This window comes from Phocoena phocoena, chromosome 21, assembly GCF_963924675.1.
Source record: "Phocoena phocoena chromosome 21, mPhoPho1.1, whole genome shotgun sequence".
Taxonomy (NCBI): Eukaryota; Metazoa; Chordata; class Mammalia; order Artiodactyla; family Phocoenidae; genus Phocoena; species Phocoena phocoena.
The window spans coordinates 12771210-12795909 of NC_089239.1; the positions used below are offsets into that span (position 1 = coordinate 12771210).

The following is a 24700-nucleotide window of genomic DNA, read 5'->3' on the forward strand; positions in this document are numbered from 1 at the left end:
CCTTGCTCCCTCCCTCTTTCTTTCTCTCTTTTTCAAGGTAGATGCCTTACTGGGCTAACCTTTATCTGAAATTTGAAGGTAAAGACATGGATGTTGAATGTTTAATACGTGCCAGCGTGTGATATTGGATTTATAATAAGAAATATGTATTTGGTCTTTGTACCCATTTCTAGCACAGAGTTCCTGGAACCCTTGGAATTTACTACATGCTGAGGGGTAAGGGTGTCTGGATATTGAACCACACCTGAGTTTGTGTTAATGAGGTGTCTTCTGGAAAGAACATCAAAGGGGGGCTGGTTGGTAGAGGAGCCAGCCATGTGATAGAGGGTTGGAACGTCAGCCTTAACCCCCTGCCCTTGGCAAGGCGAGGACAGGGTCTGGAGGTTGACCGTCACCAGTGGCCAATGATTTAGTCAGCCGTGCCTATGTAACAAAGCCTTCATAGAAAACCGAAAGGACAGAGTTCAGAGAGCTTCTGGGTTGGTGAGCACAGGGGTTTTGAGAGGACACGGAAGCTCCACACCCCTTCCCAGGTACCTTGCCCTGTACATCTCTTCCATTGGGCTGTTCCTGAGTTACATTATAACTTTTTATAATAAACTGGTAATCTAGTAAGTAAAATGTTTCATCACATGTTTCTCTGAGTTCTGTGAGCCACTCTAGCACATTAATCAAACCCAAGAAAGGGGAAGGGGTCTTTGGAACCTTGGGTCTATAGCCGGTCGTTCAGAAGCACAGCTGACAGCCTGGACTTGTGGTTGGTGACTGAAGTAGGGGCGGGGGGGATAGGACAGTCTTGTAGGACTGAGCCCTTCACCTTTGGGATCTAATGCTGTCTCCAGGTAGATCGTGTCAGAATTGAGTTAATTGCTTGATTGTGTGGAGAAGTAAAACACACATCAGAGTTAGTGTCAGAATTGTGAAAGGACATGGGCAAGTGGTGTCCAGACAGCATCTCGCTTGATAACTGTTGGTGTAAAGCTGATAAAAACAGGGGTCTTTATCTGTTCTGGTCAGCAATTCTGAGCCCCTAGAAGAGTGTCTTGCACAATCTGAAAGAATGTTGATGAACCAATGCTGTTTTGCTTAGTGAATGATGACTGGTCATCTTCTAAGTGCTCCTTCCTCATATCAGTCCTGAACTTGATAGGAACCATTAGGCAACTCTGTGATGGGGAACAGAAAGGGGGAAACCAGAGGAAGGAAGCTTCCCATTACTTAAGCACAGGTGACATTCTTGACAGGTGAGGTTGTAAATTAACCAGTGACAGGCACAGCATGCGGTTTTTACTTATCTGGGCAGAATTGAAGGTAGGAGGGCCAGCCCTAGGGAAGTGGAGAGCCTCTGAATTTTGCCACAGGTGTCATCAGACTCCTCACATGTTCTGTCCCTGTTTGGAGAGGCCCCCGTCCTCACTGTGAGCCGGTGCTGGCAGGCCCACGGAACGGAAGGATTCTAAGCACTAGATTGGAAGAGGGAGTTCTCAGAGACGGACCATCAGCTTGCAGAGGGAGGCAGAGCTGCAGGAGTCTCTCTGGCACTGGGTTGTCTCTGTTCCTATGGCTTATTGTTGGTGAGTGCCCACCTAGAGAATGCGGGCTCTGCAGGGGGATTTGCCAGGTGGAAAGCGTGGTATGCTGCAGGTCTTAGCTGTGTGCACTCCTGGGAGGTCAGAGCCCTGACAACCCGTGACCCTAGTGCCCCATTCTGGAAGGCAAGCTTTCTTTGCCATCTGTTGATCTGTTTCTGAAAGGGAGCCGGCCACCGGGGAATTCACCTCCTCTGTTTGCCATACGGCTTTTGTACCCATGGGGAGCTGGCAGACTGCAGGAATAATTCAGAGGGGTCAGTGGCATCATCACACCGATCATGAGTTAGAAGAGAGTAATTTACATACATTATCTCTGATCTTCGCAAAATCTCTGGAATGTAAGTATTATCATTCCTGTTCTGTGGAACGGGAAACTGAGCTCAGAGGGGTTTAGAAAGCTACCCACCAACTTCCAGGAAGTGAAGGATTCAAACTCTTGTCTGTCTGACTCTACGCCCCGAGCTCTCTTTCTGACAACCTAAAGCAACCTCAGCTGGAGAGCGAGACGGAGGCTTGAACAGGACTGCACAGAGCTCTCCATCCCGGCTTCCCCAGCTTTGTAGGTAACCAATTGTTCTTTTCTTCCCTTCCAAGTCAGAGAGGCATCTGATAATCAGTTGTGTTGCGCTGAAGTGTTCGAGGTTTCTGAAACCGTCGGAAACCCTGGAGGCCTATCACTAGGAGCTGCCAAAATAGGAGGAGTGCTTCAAGGTCAAGGGCTTCCATTCAGCCATAGCCCCCGGACCCAAAGTGTGCCGTGCTGGAATACAGATTCTCCAGCCCCCGAAGCTCACAATTTTCTACCACCTTCTTCCTCTGATTTCTGGCCGAAGACTTGGCAATTTTAGGGAATGTGGCTGATTCTGCTGCTGTCTCTTGAGCCAGCATCTTGGATAGGCTGAGCACCTCTCCCAGGTCAGGACCGTGGGCTCCATGGGAGCAGGGACCATATCCACTGAGTGCTCTGCTTTGCATAATGCCTGGCAGCAGTGAGCACTTCATCAGTACTTCTGAGTGAATGAATGGTCGCAAGTTAAAAAGTTCAGAAACTTCTAAAAAATTAACGTTAGTCATACACTTGGCACCAGACCTGTGTTCTTTGGACACCAAGAGAGCCCGCCTCCTTCCTTATGGTCATGATCAGCAGAGCTTACAGGCACCTGACATGTTATGTCTAGAAGGCATTTGTTTCCATATAAAAGAAAAATAATTGTATTATAAAAACATATTGAAAATAGACAAGAGAGATCAAAGAATCACCCATCTAAATTCCACTACCCAGATAAAATCATTTTGGTTTATTTCTTGGTCTAAATGAATTACACAGTAATGAATGATATTATAAAAAGTATTTAGAGGGAAATATGAAAGTTTTCTTCCTCCCCAGAGATGACTGCTGTTAAGAACATGGAATATTTGCTCAAACTGTTTAAATGTATGTGTACATTTGCAATTATATGTAATGCAGGTTGGAACATGCAGAACAAATTGTTCTGCAGCTTTCTTTTTGTCACCTAATATCCTAAGAACACCTTCTGTAACAGTAAATAGAAATCTACTGTGTCCTTTTAAACGGCTGCAGAGTATTCCATAGGCTCAGTGTACAATAATTTCCCTGTAATAATGCTTCCGTACTGTTGGGTAGTTAACTTGTGTCCAGTTATTCACTGTGACAGCACTACAGGGAACATCCTTATACATGTATCTTTGGATGCTTGAACATAACATGTGACTCTTTCTGTGTAATAAATTCCTAAATTTAGAATTGCTAAGTTCTAATGGTATGTGCAGTTTTAATCAGTCTTACTCTTTAAAAAAATATTTTTTAATTGTGTAAGTTTGACATGTAACATTGTGTAAGGTTAAGGCGTACAGTGTGTTACTCTGATTCATTTATAGGTTGTAATATGATCGCCATGTAGCGATATTTATCATCTTACATAATTACAGTACAATGTCATTGTCTAAATTCTAATTAGTGTTACTCTTAACCACAATTTTTTTCCAAGTTATTTTAGGATGTGATCAAAAGGAAAAAACAGATGTAAACAAAAATGTGTGTATAAACATGTACATCACAGTTTACAAGGACTGTTGCAAGGAATTTTTTTCTAGTCTAAGGGGTATGAATAGTTACTTTCTTAAACAACTGTCTAATTTTTACGTGAAATCTTACAACTATTTGTGTTTTCCTTTGTGTGTAGGCTGCCAGAAGGCTGAGTCAAGTTTGTGTCTATCTCTAACAAGTGTATAAGCATGGAGATAGATCAATAGCTAGCTGGCTAGATAATAGCATGGATGAACTTGACTGCTTGATTCATCAGTTGTCCTTTGATCTTGAAAAATAATGTAGTTTTTCCACTAGAGATTTTCTCAAAGGGGACATTCTGGGTGTTTTACCCAGCCTAGGCCATGGTAAGTTTCCCAGAAATCCTTTAGGACAATTGCTCAAATGGTTCAGTTGCCTTTATTCAGCTGGTGGGTCCTCTCACCTCCGTGCTGCTGTTTCTCTCTGCTTTGTTCCTTTGGACCTGTGCAAGCTCAGGCTTTGGCCACCTCCTGACCTATTACCATCCCTGCAGAGCATCCCCCTCCCCCGGAAATGGAATTGTCCTCCCTCCCTCCCTTCTTCCCTTTCCCTCCCTTCTTCCCTTTCCCTCCTCTCCCCTTCCCCTCCTCCTCGTCTTCTCAACTGCTTTTTTTTTTTTTTTTTTGCGGTACGCGGGCCTCTCACTGTTGTGGCCTCTCCCGCTGCGGAGCACAGGCTCCGGACGCGCAGCCGCTCAGCGGCATATGGGATCCTCCGGGACTGGGGCACGAACCCGTGTGCCCTCCATCGGCAGGCGGACTCTCAACCACTGCGCCACCAGGGAAGCCCTCAACTGCTTTTCTTGAGAAAATACTCATAAGTAAAATTCTCTGCCTCCTCATACAAGGAAAGTAATGTTCCTATGTTTTCCAACTCTAATAGAAAAAAGGAGGTAGCTGTAGAGTGTGACTTAGAACTCAAGGAAGTCTCCTAGATTGATGCTTGGAATTCATCTCCTGCATGTTTGTTTGATGGTTTGAGTTTAATAATCTTAAAATATGTGCTTTTTTTTTTTTCTAGGTGAATGTTGGATGTGTACCCAAAAAGGTAGAACTTTTACTTCTCCTTCCTTCCACACTCCTTTGACATATTTGGTAAATCATGATCAGAGTAAGGGTGTTTTCAAATGTGCCAGTTAAAATTCTTGCTGCAAAAAATAACTGAGAAAGCTACTAAAAGGGCTTAAACAATAGGATAGTTTTTTTTTTAATTTACTTAATTAACTTATTTGGCTGCATTGGGTCTTCGTTTCTGTGTGAGAGCTTTCTCTAGTTGCGGCAAGCCGGGGCCACTCTTCATCGCGGTGCGTGGGCCTCTCACTATTGCGGCCTCTTTTGTTGCAGAGCACAGAATCCAGATGCGCAGGCTCAGTAGTTGTGGCTCACGGGCCCAGTTGCTCCGCGGCATGTGGGATCTTCCCAGACCAGGGCTCGAACCTGTGTCCCCTGCGTTGGCAGTCAGATTCTCAACCGCTGCGCCACCAGGGAAGCTCAATAGGATAGTTTTTATTTGTATTTTTAAATGTCATTTATTAAGAAGCCTGGAGGAAGAAATAAAGAGGCCTGGAGATAGGCAGCTTCTGAGATTGGCTTAGCACTTAAGGATATCTGAAAGAACCCTGGCTTCTCTCCATCTTTCCACTCTGGTATCCTAGGTGTATGGTCAATGGTAACCCCTGCCCCCTCATGGCCACAGGATGGCTCGTGGAGCTCCAGGCAGGGTGTCCTCACCCAGCACTGCCCCTGCAGATTGCTTTAGATTCTCCTGGCTAGGATGAGCTACCCCTGCAGGGGAGAATGGGCAAGTGAGTGGCATTTTCAGCCAGGAAGAAAGGAGGAAGGGTCTGCTGGAGAGATAACCACAGAAATACTAGCTCCTGGATACTAACTGCATCATATATACAAAGGAAATTCATCCTGGCCATGAACCTTGTGGTTAAGTTCCCATAGTGACAAAGTCCCTGTGGGAACACAGAGGGGAGATAACGGGGAATGGAACACAGTGTCTGGTCTCAAGCTTCTGATGGTCTAGAAGGAACAAAGACCAACAAAATGTTTATAGTCATGGTGTAAAAGAAAAGCACTGTCCATATGCAGGGGATAACTTTTTCTCAATAGAAGATCCAGCCAGGAAATAAAAAAGTTTATACCCCACTGTAAGCCCAAGTGCTGATATGACCAAGACCAAGTAGATGATGGTGGCAGATGGATGGATGTCCCTCCTACATGTGGCTCTGGTTAACTACATGGAACCTGGGTGACTTTGCACGGAGTGAGGTGTTTGCCTCAAGCCATCTGGTCTTTCACCTGCTCCAGGGCATCTCTGAATCAATTTTTCCCAGAGAGACAAGAATAGTTTTTCTCCTGGAAAGATGTGTCAAGATTGTCATGGGTTTTTTGTTTTATTTTGATGTTAGTAGTTTTTGTTTTTAAACAGAAATCTATTTCCCTATAAATTATCCAAGTTAAAATCATATAGCCTGTGACGTTGGGTATCTCCTGGCCACTCTAAAATTGCATTTCTCAAGTTGCTTGAATGATGTTTCTGAGGACAGTATTTGGGTACCATTGTGGTAAGCAGTTGATAGAATTGCACCTCAGTTAAAAGAATCCAGCACAGTCATCAATTTATTCTTCTTTAGGCATAAAGGGAGGAAGGTACAAAGAAGGAATCAAAGGCTTGTCAAAAGTCGTGGGACTTCCCTGGTGGCACAGTGGTTAAGAATCCGCCTGCCAATGCAGGGGACACGGGTTCGAGCCCCGGTCCGGGAAGATCCCACATGCCACAGAGCAACTAAGCCCGTGTGTTACAACTACTGAGCCTGCGCTCTAGAGCCCCCAAGCCACAGCTACTGAGCCCGTGTGCCATGACTACTGAAGCCCGCACGCCCAGAGCCTGTGCTCCTCAACAAGAGAAGGCACTGCAGTGAGAAGCCCGCGCACAGCAACGAAGACCCAAGACAGCCAAAAATAAATAAATAAAAGTCATGTCTCTGGCGTGTCTGACAAAGAAGATGGTAGTTTGTCATCTAGAGTTCTGGATGCCAGTTTCAATTCAGTTCTCATGATGATCGGTTGGTTTACAGATTATAGGCTACATCCCACAGGAGACGCAGCTAACCTTTGAGTTCCACACGTCTGATTACATATATCCTTACAGGGACACGTTTGTAGTTAATAGGAATCCATTTTCTTAAAGTTTCCAGCGCTCAATTTGATCTAATAGTTTCCTTCTAAATCTTAAAGTTACAGGTGCAATTCTATTTCTTAAATTGAGCACAGAAGGCAAGGCTTAAAGAAATTTGAAACTTAAAATGAATGTAAGCAGTAGTAAATTTGAATGGAAGAACTGTGAGACATATAATATTCTGCTTTTACAGAGTATATAAACTGTGGAATTCAACAGTAGAATTAATTTCCCCCAACATTTCAGAAGTCTCACTATGAAATCTATCTGGTCATATTTCTGAAGTTTCTCTTTTAAAATGTTTAGTTTTGTTTGTAAGTTAGAGGTCAGTATCTTTATCTACTATTATATAGTTACCTTTCTGTAGAAAAAAATTTCTCTTTTTTCTCTGGACTCATGCACTACTGTCTTGGGTACTTTTTTTTATAGGTAATGTGGAACACAGCTGTCCACTCGGAATTCATGCATGACCACGTTGATTATGGCTTTCAAAGCTGTGAGGGTAAATTCAGCTGGCGGTAAGTGTAAACGCTGAGAGGGCTCTGTTTACAAACGTACATTTTTTCTTTCATAGTGAAGTAAGCCATAAATTTTTTGAGGGTGTATTATTGTGGCAAAATGTATATAACATAAACTTTTGGAGGTAAAGGATATGTTTTTGGCATTGATTGCAGTGATGACTTACTTGTGCATATACTTATCTCTAAACTCATCAAGTTGATACATTAAATATGTACAGCTTTTTGTATGTCAGTCATACATCAATAAAGTGGTTTTAAAATACACAACACAACATGAAAGGTTCATTTTAGCCCTTTTAAAGTTGTCAGTTCAGTGGCATTAGGTATATTTATATGTGCAACCATCACCAACATCCATTTCCAGATTTCCACCATGCCAAACAGAAACAGTGTACCTGTTAAACAGTCTTCCCTTGCTCCAAACCCCTGGTATCTCTATTCTGTTTTCTGTCTCTATGAATGTGACTATTCTAGGTACCTTATACAACATCTGTCCTTTTATGCCTGGCATATTTCACTTAGCGTAGCACTTTTAGAATTCGTCCATGCTGTGGTATGTGTCAGAATTTCATTGCTTTTTAAGGCTGAATGCTGTTCCCTAATATTTGTATACCACACTTTGTTTCTTTATTCATCCTTCAATGGACTCCTAGGCTTTTTGCATCTCTCGTCTATTGTGAATAATGATGCTATGAATATTGGTCTACAAGTCCCTGTTTTCAGTTGTTTTGGGACTATCCCTAGAAGTGGAATTGCTGGGTCATATGGCAATTTATATTTAACTATTTTTGAAGTTTTATACCTTTTATTTATTTTTTTTATTGAGGTATAGTTGATATACAATATTATGTACGTTTCAGATGTACAACATAGTGATTCACACCTTTTAAAGGTTTTACTCCATTTAGAGTTATTACAAAACATTGGCTATATTTCCTGTGCTGTCCAATATATTTTTGTAGCTTATTTATTTTATACATAATAGTTTGTACCTCTTAATCCCCCCGTGTTTAACTTCTAAAGGAACTGCCATAAACTTTTTTTTTTTTTTTTGGCCATGCCTTGCGGCATGCAGGATCTTAGTTCCCAGCCAGGGATCGAACCTGAGCCCCCTGCAGTGGAAGCATGGAGTCCTAACCACTGGACCACCAGGGGATTCCCTGCCATGAACTTTTCTAGCCATAAATTTTTTTTAAAATTTTAGCATATTCATTCATTTATTGAGGAAATAATGAGTGGCCACCATATACTAGGCACTGTGCCAAAGCAGCTCTCCTTGCCTTCTTTGCAGAAAGAAATTTACGAACCTTGCGTGCCAGGTGAACATTCTCCATAGAGTAGAATAAGGGTTCTGCACATACGGAACGTGGACGGACACAGGGGAAGGTGTGCCTGCCTTTAGAGACACTCACTCCCAGGGCTCTTATGGACAGTCTGATTCTCTGCTCCGAGGTGTTCAGGGTCAGAGGCCCTAGTTACGACTGAAAGAGGAGGGTCCAGATCCTCAGTACTGACTCCGGTTTCATTGCAGGGTTATAAAGGAAAAGCGGGATGCCTACGTGAGCCGCCTAAACACCATCTATCAGAATAATCTAATCAAGGTGAGCGTGCCAAGTTTTGAACTTTGAGAAGAAGCTGTTCTCTGCCGGAGAACCAAATCTGACCAGACATAGCCTTTACATTTATCTCTTGTTTCTTTTCTTTCTTTTGTGATTACTGGTTTTGATATTGACCTGTAAGAATGTAAGTCGGACTCGGTAGGCCAGTCTCATTTCTATTTCTACGGAAAGTGGGACGTATGTGCCTAAGTCGGCGAATCAGGTCTCACCTGATGCCTGCCTGCACCTGTCTGACCCTCCACTCAGTTCCAGAAACCAAGCACATAAGAGCCTGATTATGTAACAATGTGCCAGTTTATGGATTAAAATCAGGACCATTATCTGGCTGGAAACCTGCCATAGTTCGTCTGCTGAGAACACCCTCGTCCTTGGTGGCTAAATCTACTCAGGACACCATGTTATGGTTCAGAAGGACGTTTTGGGGAATGAAGTCCAATCAGGAAAATTGGGCAAAGGTGTGTTTGCCTTCAGCAAATGTATGTTGTCCTTTGCTCTGCTGAGGCTTTTCCCACCCTCATGCTTTGCTGTCATTCCTGTTCCACTGGACTGTACTGAAGCACCATCCAACTCTCCTTTTTCTTTCTTTATTTTTGGCTTCGCTGTGCGGCTTGTGGGATCTTAGTTCCCCAGCCAGGGATTGAACCCACACCCTTGGCAGTAAAAGTGCGGAGTCCTAACCACTGGACCTCCAGGGAAGTCCCAACTCTCCCTTTTCTTGACAGTGTGACTCCCAGCACCCTTAATTGGTCTCTGTAGTCTCACTCTGCAATTTCTAAGACATCAACATAGCTTAGGTTATACTAGATCAGTATATTTGGGACGGTATTTGGGCCACTGTAATCTCATTAGCACGTGTTTATAAACCCCTTTTTAGGGTGAGTTACTTGTACAGATGGCTAACCTCATAATTTTTATATTAATTCTTATCATTCATTGGGTTTATTTTTTTGGAGGGTGATATTTTCTGACCTTAACCCCCAAATTCAAGGGGAAAGTATTTGGTCTTCAGACCCCTGTGCACTGAGTTCAAGAGATTTTAAGGTGGCTAGACATGAATATGAGATGCCATTTGCTATACTACAACACCCAAATAAAAAAAAAATTTTTTTTAATGGAGCTAGCTTAAAGTACTTTTGCAAAAGAGATAGGAAAATTACTTAGGAAATAGCATTTTTTAATACTCAAAAATCTTGGTGTGTAGCAGAATTTACCATGACCTTATGGAAAAGGAATCACAGGCAATCCAGAAATTCGGAATAGGAAACTTTCTGTGAAATATCCTAGGAAATGAAAATAAAAATTTCATCAGTTTCTTCCCCAAGCGATTACCCATATTATTGCCACTCGACTCAGTCTCCTTTTTGTCTAGCACCCGGTAGGAAATCATTACCTCCTGAAGGAAAGTTTTTCAGGAGCCTTGTGGCTTTTGGCATCGATCTTGATTCACCTTGATTAAGCAGGGCACCTGCAGAACAGGCCTGGAGGGCTGATTAGAAAGGAGGAAATAGCTCAATTCAGAACCAGGTGTGTTCCAAAATGTTGCAACGCTCCATTCTGTGATCGTGCTTACAGGATCCCATTATCCTTGTGAGTTGCCCACATTTCTTGCCAGTATGTGTATCCTGGCAGGCAGAAGCTTGCTGGCAGTCCAAACTCAGGCCCAGGCACAGAGGCTGCCAGGAAGAGCAAATGAAGTCTGAGTTCTCAACACCTCTAGTGTAGAGCTTCACGGTCATGGAATTTTGTGGTATTCTTCCCCCCTTCGTTTGAGAAAACAGAAACATTGCTTTTCCCTCCGTTGGCCAGAGTATTTCCCTTTGGCCTCAGCTCCCTGCACCTTTATCCTTTTGTTTTCTCAGCCTTCTTTCTTTCCTCCAGACACATCATTCTTCAGTGTGTTTTCATTCTAAGTGAGGAAGGCTTTCTCCTTCAACTCTTGGGGACAAAGATGTAATCTTCTTCCTTGTGGGAATGACTTGCATATATTTTTTTTTAGTCTCTGGGTTTTGGCCCAAGATAGTCCCTTTGTTTTTTCTTACTGCATACTTCTAGCATCAAATGGCAACCCCCAACCTAAGTATCAATTAACAGTCAGAAGTTCTGCAGAAACTCGAACGTTGGAGAGTTGTCTTAGCATCAGCAAACCATAAATCACAATCCTCAGTAGAGAATGGAAAGATGCAAGAAGTTGCAGCAAGTTTTGTTGTTTGGTTTTTTTGTTTGTTTTTTGGGTATTTTTTGACCATACCACACGGTTTGCAGGGTCTTAGTTCCCCGACCAGTCCTAACCACTGGACAGGGAATTCCCTTGTTTTATTTTTCAATCTTTTTCTTCTTCTTTTTTTTTAATTTTATCAAAGTATAATTGAATTACAATGTTGCGTTAGTCTCTGCTGTTCAGCAAAGTGACTCAGTTATAAATATATATATTTTTCATGTTCTTTTCCATTGTGTTTTATCATAGGATATTGAATATAGTTCCCTGTGCTATACAGTAGGACCTTGTTGTTTATCCATCCTATATATAATAGTTTGCATCTGCTAATCCCAAACTCCCAGTACTTCCCTTCCCCACCCCTTTGTTTTTTAATCTTAAGAACAGGCTAAAGTGACCATGCTTCCTTCTCCAGTCCCACATAGAAATCATCCGCGGCCATGCAGTATTCACGGGTGATGCCCAGCCCACAGTGGAGGTCAACGGGGAAAAGTACACTGCCCCTCACATACTGATTGCCACAGGTGGCGTGCCCTCACTTCCTCAGGAGAGCCAGATCCCTGGTGAGTCTTCCAAAGGTGTATGCTTGTTAACAATAGTCAGAAAGAATTTACCGTTGTTTGCCACCTTACAAGCCATGCCAGGGGATCTGCCCTGTACCAGTTCTTTGTCTTGGACACATGAGAGAAGGTCTATGCAGAACCTAAATGTAATTGGCCTAAGTGGTACCTAGTGACGGGGCAAAGGAAGATATTTCATCCAGCTCCAGGCTCAGACATACTACAGTAACACAGGGGGAAGAATCAGCAAAAGCCCCATCCTTCCCTTCTCGGCACAGTAGAGATTGTTTTCAGCCTCAGTTTGTCATGAGATATCTACTGTTTTCTTTAAGAGAGAGAAATCTTGTAGAGATGTAACTTCATCAGCTAATTAAACCTTCTTATATGCATATTTTTCTGTCATATAAAGAATTAGAAAATTAAAGAAGTAAGGAATCTCCGAGACAGTCTTGTCTACCTTTGTATACACAGGCATGAGTTATAACATACTGCCTTGTTCTCTCATAGGAAACATTGTCCGTATCTTTTTCGCCAAGTAGATTATAAGGTCTTTGTGGATGGTGATCATAGTTTATACAACTTCTTCTTAAGACCCATGACCATGGACTGGCTTCTTACGACTCATGACCAACCTGAATTTATATGGAAAATTTTGAGTGTGTGTGTATTTATGTATTTTTTTCTCTGGAGAGAGGATCGATAAAATTTTACCAGCTTTTAAAAGGGTCTGTGACTCCCCAAAAGCTAAAGAACAACTACTGTAAAAAATGTGAAGATGCTGTTGTCAAGTAACTTAAAATTTATTTGGTAAGATTGGATATACACATCTTTTTTTTTTTTTTTTTTTGCAGTACGCGGGCCTCTCACTGTTGTGGCCTCTCCCATTGCGGAGCACAGGCTCCAGACGCGCAGGCTCAGCGGCCATGGCTCACGGGCCCAGCCGCTCCGCAACATGTGGGATCTTCCAGGACCGGGGCACGAACCCGTGTCCCCTGTATCGGCAGGCGGACTCTCAACCACTGCGCCACCAGGGAAGCCCCAGTTTATGTCTTTTTAAAAAGACAGAGAGACTGTACAGATGCACTAGGATCTCTGGAAGGACACTCAAAACCCTGCAGTGCCAACTCCCTCCAAGGAGAGGACCAGAGCTCTGGGTTGGGAAAGAGACCTGCTTTTCACTAGATGCTCTGTGGTGCTTTTTGAATTTTTTAAGATATACATTTATTGGGCTTCCCTGGGGGCGCAGTGGTTGAGGGTCCGCCTGCTGATGCAGGGGACACGGGTTCGTGCCCCGGTCCGGGAAGATCCCACATACCGCGAGGCAGCTGGGCCCGTGAGCCATGGCCGCCGAGCCTGCGCGTCCGGAGCCTGTGCTCCGCAACAGGAGAGGCCACAGCAGTGAGAGGCCCGCATACCACAAAAAAAAAAAAAAAAAAAAGATATACATTTATTAATTTAAAACGTGTAATAAAAAACAAATGCAAAGAAATAAAATAAAAGGTAAGTGTTCCAAGGTGATTGCCAGACAGTGAGGGTCGGGGTCCTCAGAGGTGGGACGGATTACTATGAGCTGTCATGGACCAAAAAGACTTCCTGGGAAAAGGGCTTACAAATTGAGCACCATGTGCCGAAGAAGAGAAAGACCAGAAGAGCCAGTGGGTAAGAAATAGGTCTTTAAAGGACATTCAGTCAATTAAACCAGTTTTTCTGGCAGTGAAATCTGGAAGCAAGTACATTGAACTGAAACTGGAAGAAGGTTGGGGCCAAATTGTGGACATTTATGAAGTCAAATTAAGGAATCTCTGTCATTCACGAAAACCAGTTATTAATAGCCTATAAATGGGATAGTGACAAGACCTAAGTGATAATTATAGAAAACTGATCTGGTAGTGATCTACAGAGGCGGAAGGCCAGTTAGCAAGTTGTTGCAATAGAATGTACAGGAGGTGGTAATAGGTTCTGAACTACAGGGTTAGCGTCTGAAATGTGGTGGAAATACTCAGTTCCGCTCTGCAGACAGTTACTAAGCCACTGCTATGTGCCAGGTGCTAGGAGGAGAGGACAGACATAAGAGACACAGAAGGATGAATCGGCTAGTATATTTCATTGACTCCAAGACACATTAAAACCTCTGAAATCAGGATGGGTCCTTAATCATTGTACATTGAAATTGGCGAAATGCAGTATTTTAAATAACTGATGAGATGGCCATTGTTGAGAGAAGGAATTACGGATTGATAACTCAAGACTTTGGCTTATTGATGGAAGGTAGTCTTTTCAGCTGAAGTGGTAAACAAGAGGGATATGGCTTGGGAAATAAAGTTAAGATTCTATTTTGAAAATAACTGAGTTTGAAACAAAGTTAAATGGTATAGAAAGACAGTTAGAAATATGGAACTAGAACCTGGGGAGAAGGTCAAAACTGGAACTACACATTTGGAAGTCTCCCACAATGAAGGGAGAGTTGGTTAAAACCTTTGAAGGAAAAAAGCAGAGAGAAGAGAACCAAGGCTGAGCCCATTTGGGGGCGGGAGAATGAAGCAGAGCCAGCAAGGAGTCTATTCATGAGAGCTGAGGAGATGTTTTTTTTTTTTTTTAATTAATTAATTAATTAATTTGGCTGCCATTGGGTCTATAGTTGAGGCATGTGGGATCTTAGTTCCGCTACCAGGGATCGAACCCGAGTCCCCTGCATTGGAAGGCGGATTATTAACCACTGGACCACCAGGGAAGTCCCAAGCTGAGGAGCTCTTAATTCCTCAAAGAAATTTAATAGTTACTTAGTCATCAGTACTCTTATTTCTACAGAGGAAATAAAAATGTTGACTCAGGGAAGATTTGATTGGCAGCTTCCCAAGTGGAGACTTTAACAGAACTTGTCGAAACAGAGAGTGTGATGGCTGAGAAAGTGTTTGGTTCGTACATAAAATGTTGTGATTATTTTACAAGGGAAAACTCCATCTGTGTGACCTATATTGCATTCTCCTACATAGGTGCCAGCCTAGGAATAACCAGTGATGGGTTTTTTCAGCTGGAAGAGTTGCCTAGGTAAGCTGCTTTTCTTCCTGACCTCCGTGTTCATTCTCCCTCAGTTTCTACCTCCTCTTCCCAACTATTAAATGTAGGAATTTCCAGAATTCTGTTCTACCTCTTCTCTTTTTATGACCTTGGGTATCTCATCCATGAGTAGCCCACAATAAATGACTCAAATCTTTCATGCTTTTGGTCAGAGGCCATTGTAAAATTTTTAGGACCAGACTCAAATGCAGGGTGGTTTTGAGAATAAACACTCAAGTCCTAAAACTCTTTTCTTTCTTCAACTTGATAGAGCATCAGTTGATAATGTGTCTAAAGTGATTCTGGTCTTCAAAGCAGCTAGTACAGAGGCATCTGGATAAATGAAGGCTCTGTCAGTCTCACAAAAATAGGTTTTCTGAAATTGGCCTTTATACATGTTTGTCCTAATAACCTTAGTAGACTTCTGTCATGGATTTAGATAACACAGAGAGAAAAAACATAATGAGGAGGATTGTTTCTCTAATTTGAAGAAGCTGCCAATTGCAGGCTTCCTTGATTAGAGGGGTCCTCCCTTCACTCATGATAAGTGATAGGGCACCTGGGAACTGGAGGAGGGACCCTGTTAGCCCAGAGTTTGGCCTTTAGTTCCCTCTGAGCAGCACTCACCCTGGAGTCATTATTGCTCAACTCTGCTGCTCTCTCGGTAGGTACTGCCAGTGCAGTGGGAAGTCTTAATCCCGTGCTTTTCCATCAAGACCTTTCTGGAGGGTGACTAATAATCCCTGCTTGTTCCTTTACCTTCATTCACCTGGAACCACAAGTGGTTCATCAGGGACAAGAAGGCGTCTTGGCAGTCCCATAGCTGCTGTGAAAATGTCCTGTTACGACATTCAGACCAGGTCATCTTCTGACTTTGAGAAAAGCAAACAGGCATTTTAGATTTGCTGTCTGTGGGGCAGGGCAGTGTGTTAGAGAGCAGCCTTTCTTTCCTCGTGATCTGTTTGGTTTTAGGTGTGACGGATATGAGACATGTGAGAATATATGCAGAAATGTGGTCATGACTCATTGTGTTTAAATGATACAATTCAATCTGGACTCAAAGAAGCTTCATTGTAGATATCTGTCCATTACCTATTTTTAAACCATTTATTAAACTTGTGCTGGTAGCACTACAGGTTGAAGAAAGGAATGTATGCGTGTTATAAACAAGACTCTGGGAAAATGAATTAACAATTGGTATATGATTTTTGTCTTCTTTTTTTAAGACTCCTTTATCATTGTTATGTTGGTAAGTAAGTAAATAATCAAAGAAGGAACAAATTTATAGGCGAGGTAACATGTGCTCTGGGCTGTATGATCCAGCTTTTACCCTCATTGGGCTTATGGTTGAGGGGAGGCTGGAGCATGGATTCTGTGGAACATTGTGGGACAAGAGGTTCTGACGGCGATAATGAGGGAAAGAGAAGTGCTCTGGGGACTCAGCAGAATATAAGATTGTTTCTAGGTGGTGGAGGGCTCCCAGGTGTGGCTGCCAAAGTGTCTATGTCCTCAGGGTGAGCCACGGCCTCCCCCCCTCCTCTCCTGGAGACTCTCCAAGACCAACAGGCATTGAGGGCACGAAGGAGATTGTGCTTGGTTCACAGTTTTTACCTAACTTACTGAGTTTTTCATATACTGAAGACTGGTGTTTTAAATCAAGACTCCAGGGGCTTCCCTGGGGGCGCAGTGGTTAAGAATCCGCCTGCCAATGCAGGGGACACGGGTTGGAGCCCTGGTCCGGGAAGATCCCACATGCCGCGGAGCAACTAAGCCCGTGCACCACAACTACTGAGCCTGCGCTCTAGAGCCTGTGAGCCACAACTACTGAAGCCCATGCGCCTAGAGCCTGTGCTCCGCAACAAGAGAAGCCACCGTAATGAGAAGACTGTGCTCTGCAACAAAGAGTAGCCCCCGCTCACCACAACTAAAGAAAGCCTGCGTGCAGCAACAAAGACTCAACACAGCCAAAAATAAATAAATTAATTAATTAAAAAGAAAAATCAAGACTCCAAAAGCCTGGATGGCAGCTCCCCAGCCTGAGCTTCAGCTTGTTAAGACCATGCCATTCCTCTGGCAGTCTCTGTATCACAATGCAGAGCTTGGGAATGAAGCCAACATGAAGTGCAAAGCTGAGCATCTTTAAGGTACCAGGTCCTGACACATCATTGGAACACTTAAATGCAGCCATACCTGAAGTCAGGACTTCTTGGTTACATGAATCAATAAATTCCTTTTTTTTTTTTAAACCAAAAAGAAAAAAAAAGATTGTTTCCAGTGGTTACTTTAGTGGTACGAGGTGGACTAGAGGGGACTGTGGAAGCTGAGGGGGAAACACTGAGCTCCTTGCAGATTTTTGTCTCCTCTCTGAAGAAGCCAAGACGTTTCACACGTGTTTCTCGTATATCCATTCTACTGGGAATACTTCTCCCAACCCTTGCCAGAGCTATTCATCTTTCAGGAATCTGGAGTGTTTCTGAGCCCTCTCCCCTGCAGGAACTAAGTGTTGCCCTCTGAGCTTTAACAGACCCCTGGGCGTGTTTCCCCTCAGGAATTCCTCAAGGACAGGGATCGCTACCCATTGTGTCCAGCGCAATGCTTAACAGAAGTAGGACTTACATGAGAAATGTTTGGGGAAGAGAGAGAAGATGGAGAGAGGAAAGAAGAAAGTAAGGAGCGAAGACCTAAAGAAAGGAAAAGCGGTCAACATATAATAGGAGAGAGGATGGTAGAGATGGAAGAAGAGCTACTTCCTAGTTTCCAAACTAGACATTTCTCTTTTTATACACTGGGCTGTAGGATAAGAGCATCCTTACCTCTAATACATAGCCATTCAGGTTCATACCTCATCCTCCATCTAGACCATAGCCCTCTGAAGGCAGGGAGTCACAACATAGGTACCTTACTTGTAGAAGGTACTAAAGAAAGATTTCCTTTCTTCTTCCCTGATTGCTTTCTTCTTACCCAAGCATTGCACCAGTGGTAGGACCATGCTTTAGAGAACTCCAGCCCTGAAAGGGTTAGCTCCAGCTGAAGGGCACTTATTCTGTATGCTTCAGCGATTACTCTAGGGCTGGGCTCAGCTTCTCCACCATGGACTCAGACCTTCACCCAAACATTTATCTAGTGTTTAAGATGCTTTTTTAGACCAGAATTTATTCAGGGTATCTAGTTTCATTGCAGATCTGTGCTACAAGTTAAAATGGCTTGCTTAAATTGGCCTTTCATCATATTGCAAAGATTGATAGAATTTAGCAATGATCAAGGGAAAATACTGAGCCAGAGGAGAATAACGGTGGTGAGGATTGTGATGCCAAAGAAAGGAACAGAAGAGATATTTGAAGCAATAATGACTGTCACTTTCCCCAAAATTAACGTCAGACACCAAACCACAGATCCAGGAAGGTCAGAGAACACTAAGTAGGATAAATGTCAAAAAACTACCTAGGCATATAATTTTCAAACTGTAGAAAATCAAAGAAAAAATTCTGAAAGAAGCCAGAAGGATGAAACACACCTGACCTATAAGGGGAGCAAAGATGAGAATTACAACAACTCTTCAGAAACTATGCAAACAAGAGAGTGGAATATTTAAAGTGTTGAGAGGAAAAAACCCCACCAACATAGAACTCTTTACTCTGCAAAATTACCCATCAAGAGTGGCGGAGAGGGCTTCCCTGGTGGCGCAGTGGTTGAGAGTCCGCCTGCTGATGCAGGGGACGCGGGTTCGTGTCCCGGTCCCGGAGGATCCCACATGCCGTGGGGTGGCTGGGCCCGTGAGCCATGGCTGCTGAGCCTGTGCATCCGGAGCCTGTGCTCCACAACGGGAGAGGCCACAGCAGTGAGAGGCCTGCGTACCGCAAAAAAAAAAAAGTGGTGGAGAAATAAAGACTTTCTCGGACAAGCAAAAAAAAAAAAATTATGGTGCCAATTTTAGTTTTAGGTGCAAAGATCTCTGCATAAGGAATCGTCTCTAGCTCCAAAGGGTTTCTATTTCCTCTCTGAGGAAATGAAGCTAAGGAATTTTTAAAACACCTAAAAATATATTTCTGTTCTACAGAAGGATATTTTCTATTTAAAATTACTGTGTTATCCTGGATTGGATCTTGGGACAGAAGAAGGAAATGAATGGAAAGACAGGTGAAATCTGAATAAAGTCTGAAGTTTAGTCAACAGTAATGTACCAGTGTCAGTTTTTTTTTTAGTTATTTTTTTAGCAGTACTCGGGCCTCTCACTGTTGTGGCCTCTCCCATCGCGGAGCACAGGCTCCGGACACACAGGCTCAGCGGCCATGGCTCACGGGCCCAGCCGCTGCGCGGCATGTGGGATCTTCCTGGACCAGGGCACGAACCCGTGTCCCCTGCATCGGCAGGCGGACTGTCAACCACTGCGCCACCAGGGAAGCCCTCCAGTTTCAGTTTTGACAACTGTACCATGGTTTATAAGATGTTAACTTTATGTTTTTTTAATTGAAGTGTAGTTGATTTACAATGTTGTGTTAATTTATGCTGTACAGCAAAGTGACTCCCTTATACATATATACACATTATTTTTTGTATCTTTTCTATTATGGTTTATCTCAGGACTATATATTGAATATAGTTCCCTGTGCTATACAGTAGGACTTGTCCATCCATTCTACATCTACTAACCCCAAACACCCAGTCTATCCCTTCCCAAACCCCTCCGCCTTGGCAACTACAAGTCTATTCTCTATGTGAGTCTGTTTCTGCTTCATAGATAAGTTCATTTGTGTCGTATTTTAGATTCCACATGTAAGTGATACCATATGTTATTTGTCTTTCTCTTTCTGACTTACTTCACTTAGTATAATCTCTAGTTGCATCCGTGTTGCTACAAATGGCGTTATTTCATTCTTTTTTTATGGCTGAGTAGTATTCCATTGTATATATGTACCATGTCTTCTTTATCCATTCATCTGTTGATGGACATTTAGGTTGTTTTCATGTCTTGGATATTGCAAATAGTGCTGCTATGAATGTAAGATGTTAACTTTAGGAAAAACTGGGCAGGGGGTATACTATCTATATTCTTAAACTTTTCTGTAAATCTAAAATTATTCTAAAATAAGTTTATTTAACGATCTTAACCCTCTACTCTCATGGTAGCCGCAGTGTCATCGTTGGTGCTGGTTACATTGCTGTGGAAATAGCTGGGATCCTTTCTGCCCTGGGTTCTAAGACATCACTAATCATACGGCATGATAAGGTAAATTCTGTCCTTTTCCTTGATGTTAATCCTTTTAAAAATCTACAGGGAGAACTTTCTCTTATGTTGTCATTAAATACTAGGGTGCAAAGCATGTGGAGCTGGTTGGTCTGTTCCACATGGAGCTGCTTTGAAGGCATCTGAATAAGGGCTTACATCCTTCCCAGCCACCAACTGCTAGTTGATGATACTGATTTAGATTTGATCAGACTGGCTGGTGTTTCCATCATGAAGTGGTAGATAGCATGCCTTAATACAACATACGTCCTTAAATATAAATATTAGTTAAATTGAGCCAACTGTCAGGTTAATTTCATATTCTGAAAATCAATTTAACATGATCAGATAGTGTTGGATTATTAACACTCAGTCAAAAAATTTACTAAATTCTTTGCATTAAAAGGAAACGTATCAAAGATATTTGCACACCTATGTTCATCGCAACATTATTCACAATAGCCAGGAGGCGGAAGCAACCTGTGTCCACTGATGAACGGATAAACAGAATGAGGAATATCCATACCATAGGATGTTATTCAGCTCTAAAAAGGAGGGACATTCTGACACATGCTGCAACATGGATGAACCTTGGGGATATTATGCTAAATGAAATAAACTAATTACAAAAAGACAAACACTATATGATTCCACATATATGAGGTACCTAGAGTAGTCACACTCATAGAAACAAAAAGTAGAAATGGGGTTGCCAGGGGCGGGGGGGAAAGGGAATGGGGAGTTATCATTTAATGGATACAGAATCTCAGGTTTTTTTATTTTTTTATTGAAGTATAGTTGATTTACAATACTATGTTAGTTTCAGGTGGACAGCATACTTATTCAGTTATATATGTATATATTATTCTTCAGATTCTTTTCCCTTATAGGTTATCACAAAATATTGAGTGTAGTTCCCCATGCTGTACAGTAGGTCCTTGTTGGTTATCTGTTTTATGTATAGTGGTATGTACCTGTTAATCCCAAACTCCTAATTTATCCCTCCCCACCACCCCCAGAGTCTCAGTTTTGAAAGAGGGAAAAGTTCTGGTTACACAACAATGTAAATACACTTAACACCATGGAACTTCGTACTTAGAAATGGCTAAGTTGGTAATTTTTTTTTTAATTAATTAATTTTATTTTTGGCTGCGTTGGGTCTTCATTGCTACGTGCGGGCTTTCTGTAGTTGCAGCGAGCAGGGGCTACTCTTCGTTGTGGTACGTGGGCTTCTCATTATGGTGGCTTCTCTTGTTGCAGAGCACAGGCTCTAGGCGCGTGGGCTTCAGTAGCCGTGGCGCACGGGCTCAGTTGCTCTGCGGCATGTGCAATCTTCCTGGACCAGGGCTCGAACCCCTGTCCCTTGTACTGGCAGGCGGATTCTTAACCACTGCACCACCAGGGAAGCCCTAAGTTGGTAAATTTAATGGTATGTGTTTTTCACCACAATAAAAGATAATAATAATAAAAGAAACTTATAGATCATCTCATCGACTGGAACCTCATTTTGTAGATGAAGAAATTAAGGCCAAGTGAGGTTTCATGACTGCTAATTAATATCAAAACTGAGAGTCAATGAAATTCTGAGAAAGCTCAGGCCAATATTCTTTCTGCTAAAATTCAGCCTCCATGTTTCTCAGTACTTGATTAAGTGTTGCTTTATGTGTTGTGTTGATTAATCGTGACTGAGCACCACTGGGTCGTGGCACCGTATTGGAGCTTTCCGAGACACCATGTGGGGCAATAACAAGAGTGTTGGCCTAAGAATCTGGTCCCTAAGAATCTGGTCCCTAAGAATCTGGCCTTCCCCAACAAGTGTGTGACTTGGGCAAGTCATTTAATGCCTTTGGAACATTTATCAGATCCCTGACAACTCAAATACAATGACTCAAATTCCTGAGTATTTGAGCAAATAGTGGGGCAGATGAGGGAAACCGATAATCCTGGTCAGTGTGGACTCCAGAGGACTTTCTCTTTGGCTTTTAGACTTGTCCTAAAATTAACCCCCAGGAGATTTTTGTCCTGAAGAATGTTTTTCATAGGTCAGTATTATTTTGCATTGCTGGAATATGTCCAGCAAATTAGATGGCAGGAGAAAGGCAGAGGTATAGGTAGCCTGAATCTAATATATAAATAAGTAAATAAATCACATCAGTTTATCAGTAGAGTGGATAATTCCTGCATTTGGAAAATTGGCTTGTGGCAGAGAGCCACATATATCTGGGCTTCCTGCCCTCCCCCATCCCCAGTGCATTCTCCATCTTCTCCCCTTCCTGGTATAACTGCATTCTAGAGCTACTCTATGAATAAATCACGACCTCCCACCTTTACCCCACCTGTGTGTTATCCCAAAGAAATCTCTAGAGAAAGAAGGAGGAAGCCTTAGTAAAGAAAAGTTGCTAGGGACTTCCCTGGTGGCACAGTGGTTAAGAATCCGCCTGCCAATGCAGGGGACAGAGGTTTGAGCCCTGGTCCAGGAAGATCCCACATGCCGCGGAGCAACTAAGCCCGTGTGCCGCAACTACTGAGCCTGCGCTCTAGAGCCCGCAAACCACAACTACTGAGCCTGCGTGCCACAACTACTGAAGCCTGTGCGCCTGGAGCCTGTGCTTCGCAACAAAGAGAAGCCACCGCAATGAGAAGCCCGTGCACTGCAACAAAGAGTAGACTCCACTCGCTGCAACTAGAGAAAGCCCACGTGCAGCAATGAAGACCCAACGCAGCCAAAGATAAATAAATAAATTTATTAAAAGAAAAGAAAAAAGTTGCTAGACAGTAACAACTATTATTATTTTTTTTCTTGTGGTACGCGGGCCTCTCACTGTTGTGGCCTCTCCCGTTGTGGAGCACGGGCTCTGGACGCGCAGGCTCAGCGGCCATGGCTCATATAGAACAACATCTAGCATTCCAGAAGAAAAACCAGTGTTTTCAACTTTGTTGGGAACCTTAATTGGAATGGATCCCATTTTTACCAAATTTAGAACCCTAAAATACATAGCTTGAAACCTTAAACAAATACTAAGACTAGTATTAAAAAAAAATCTCTAAGGCCATGTTGTTGACTTTTCTGCCTAGAATAGGAGATTTTGTTCAAGAATCTTCCCTTAAATTGTATCAGCAGGAAAGCTGGCCCTGGAATACTGAAAGGGGAAAGAGAATTTCTGGTCCCTATTCTTATGGAAAAGAGAAGAGCTTGGGAGGAGAGGAACATGGCAAAGACAGTAGAGGCATGAAGGTTGCCTATGGATTTAACTCTAGAACAGGAGTGGGTGAAGTCAGGTGTAATGCAGACGTTGGTAGTGATGTCGGAAAACAGACTTATTAAAACTCCACTCACCAGAGAAAGACAAATATTACATGATATAACTTATATGTGGAATCTAAAAAAATTATACACATGAACTTAGTTACAAATCAGAAATAGACCCACAGACATAGAAAACAAACTTCTGGTTACCAAAGGGGATAGCAGGGTTGGGGGAGTATAAATGAGGAGTTTGGGATTAATATATACACACTACTATATATAAAATACATAAATAAGAAGGACCTACTGTATAGCAAAGGGAACTATATTCAATATCTTATAATAATCTATAAAGGAAAATCTGACACTGTGTGTGTGTGTGTGTGTGTGTGTGTGTGTGTGTGTGTATGTATAACTGAATCACTTTGCTGTATACCCGAAACTAATACAACGTTGTAAATTAACTATAATTTTTTATAGCAACTTATTTTATTTATTTATTTTGGTTAAATCTTTTCTTTTTTTAACATCTCTATTGGAGTATAATTGCTTTACAATGGTGTGTTAGTTTCTGCTTTATAACAAAGTGAATCAGCTATATGTATACATATATCCCCATACCCCCTCCCTCTCGCGTCTCCCTCCCACCCTCCCTATCCCACCCCTATAGGTGGTCACAAAGCACCGAGCTGATCTCCCTGTGCTATGCGCCTGCTTCCCACTAGCTAGCTATTTTACATTTGGTAGTGTATATATGCCCATGCCAGTCTCTCACTTCGTCCCAGCTTACCCTTCCCTCTCCCCGTGTCCTCAAGTCCATTCTCTACGTCTGCGTCTTTATTCCTGTCCTGCCCCTGGGTTCTTCAGAACCATAATTTTTTAAAGATGACTAAAAAGAAAAAAAACTCCACTCAAGTGCAGCCGTGAATGAAGAAGGACATAAGAGGGGGGTTGATACTGAAATTTCCCTCCCAGGTTTGTAGCATATCTTTAATGAAGTTTTATCCTTTCCCACCACGCATTCCTCTGCTGCCTGTGTATACAGGTGCTCAGAAGTTTTGATTCAATAATCAGTTCCAACTGCACTGAGGAGCTGGAGAACGCTGGCATAGAGGTGCTGAAGTACTCGCAGGTATGACCGAGCCCAGGGCGAGCTTACGGCCCTTGGTCGTCTATCTGTTGTGAACCCCACTAGCTTTATAAACACAAACTACCTCTACCCCAGTCAGTTTATTCTTTTCTAGAGTACTACCAAGACTTTTCTTTATCCTCAGAAGCTGCATTTCACATTAATGTTTTAATGAAATCCAAGGTATAAAGGATTAGAAATCTGGAAGTTGAATTTAGTTTAGTTAGAACTAAATCTACAATTTTTGTGCTCAAAGGCCTC

At 42.6% G+C, this 24700-nt stretch overlaps 1 protein-coding gene across 4 annotated transcripts in view; it reads left to right on the plus strand.

Annotated features, from left to right (window-relative positions):
- GSR (glutathione-disulfide reductase) overlaps positions 1 to 24700 on the plus strand; it is a 45158-nt gene that overhangs the window by 11021 nt on the left and 9437 nt on the right. For 2 of the 4 annotated variants that reach the window (XM_065899848.1, XM_065899850.1), the window contains exons 2-8: positions 4702 to 4728; positions 7297 to 7385; positions 8920 to 8989; positions 11638 to 11785; positions 14776 to 14830; positions 19967 to 20066; positions 24356 to 24442. In XM_065899848.1, coding sequence (XP_065755920.1) covers positions 4702 to 4728; positions 7297 to 7385; positions 8920 to 8989; positions 11638 to 11785; positions 14776 to 14830; positions 19967 to 20066; positions 24356 to 24442 — 576 coding nt within the window. The remainder of the gene's footprint in view (positions 1 to 4701; positions 4729 to 7296; positions 7386 to 8919; positions 8990 to 11637; positions 11786 to 14775; positions 14831 to 19966; positions 20067 to 24355; positions 24443 to 24700) is intronic. The other 2 variants (XM_065899849.1, XM_065899851.1) reach the window with 1 other exon arrangement.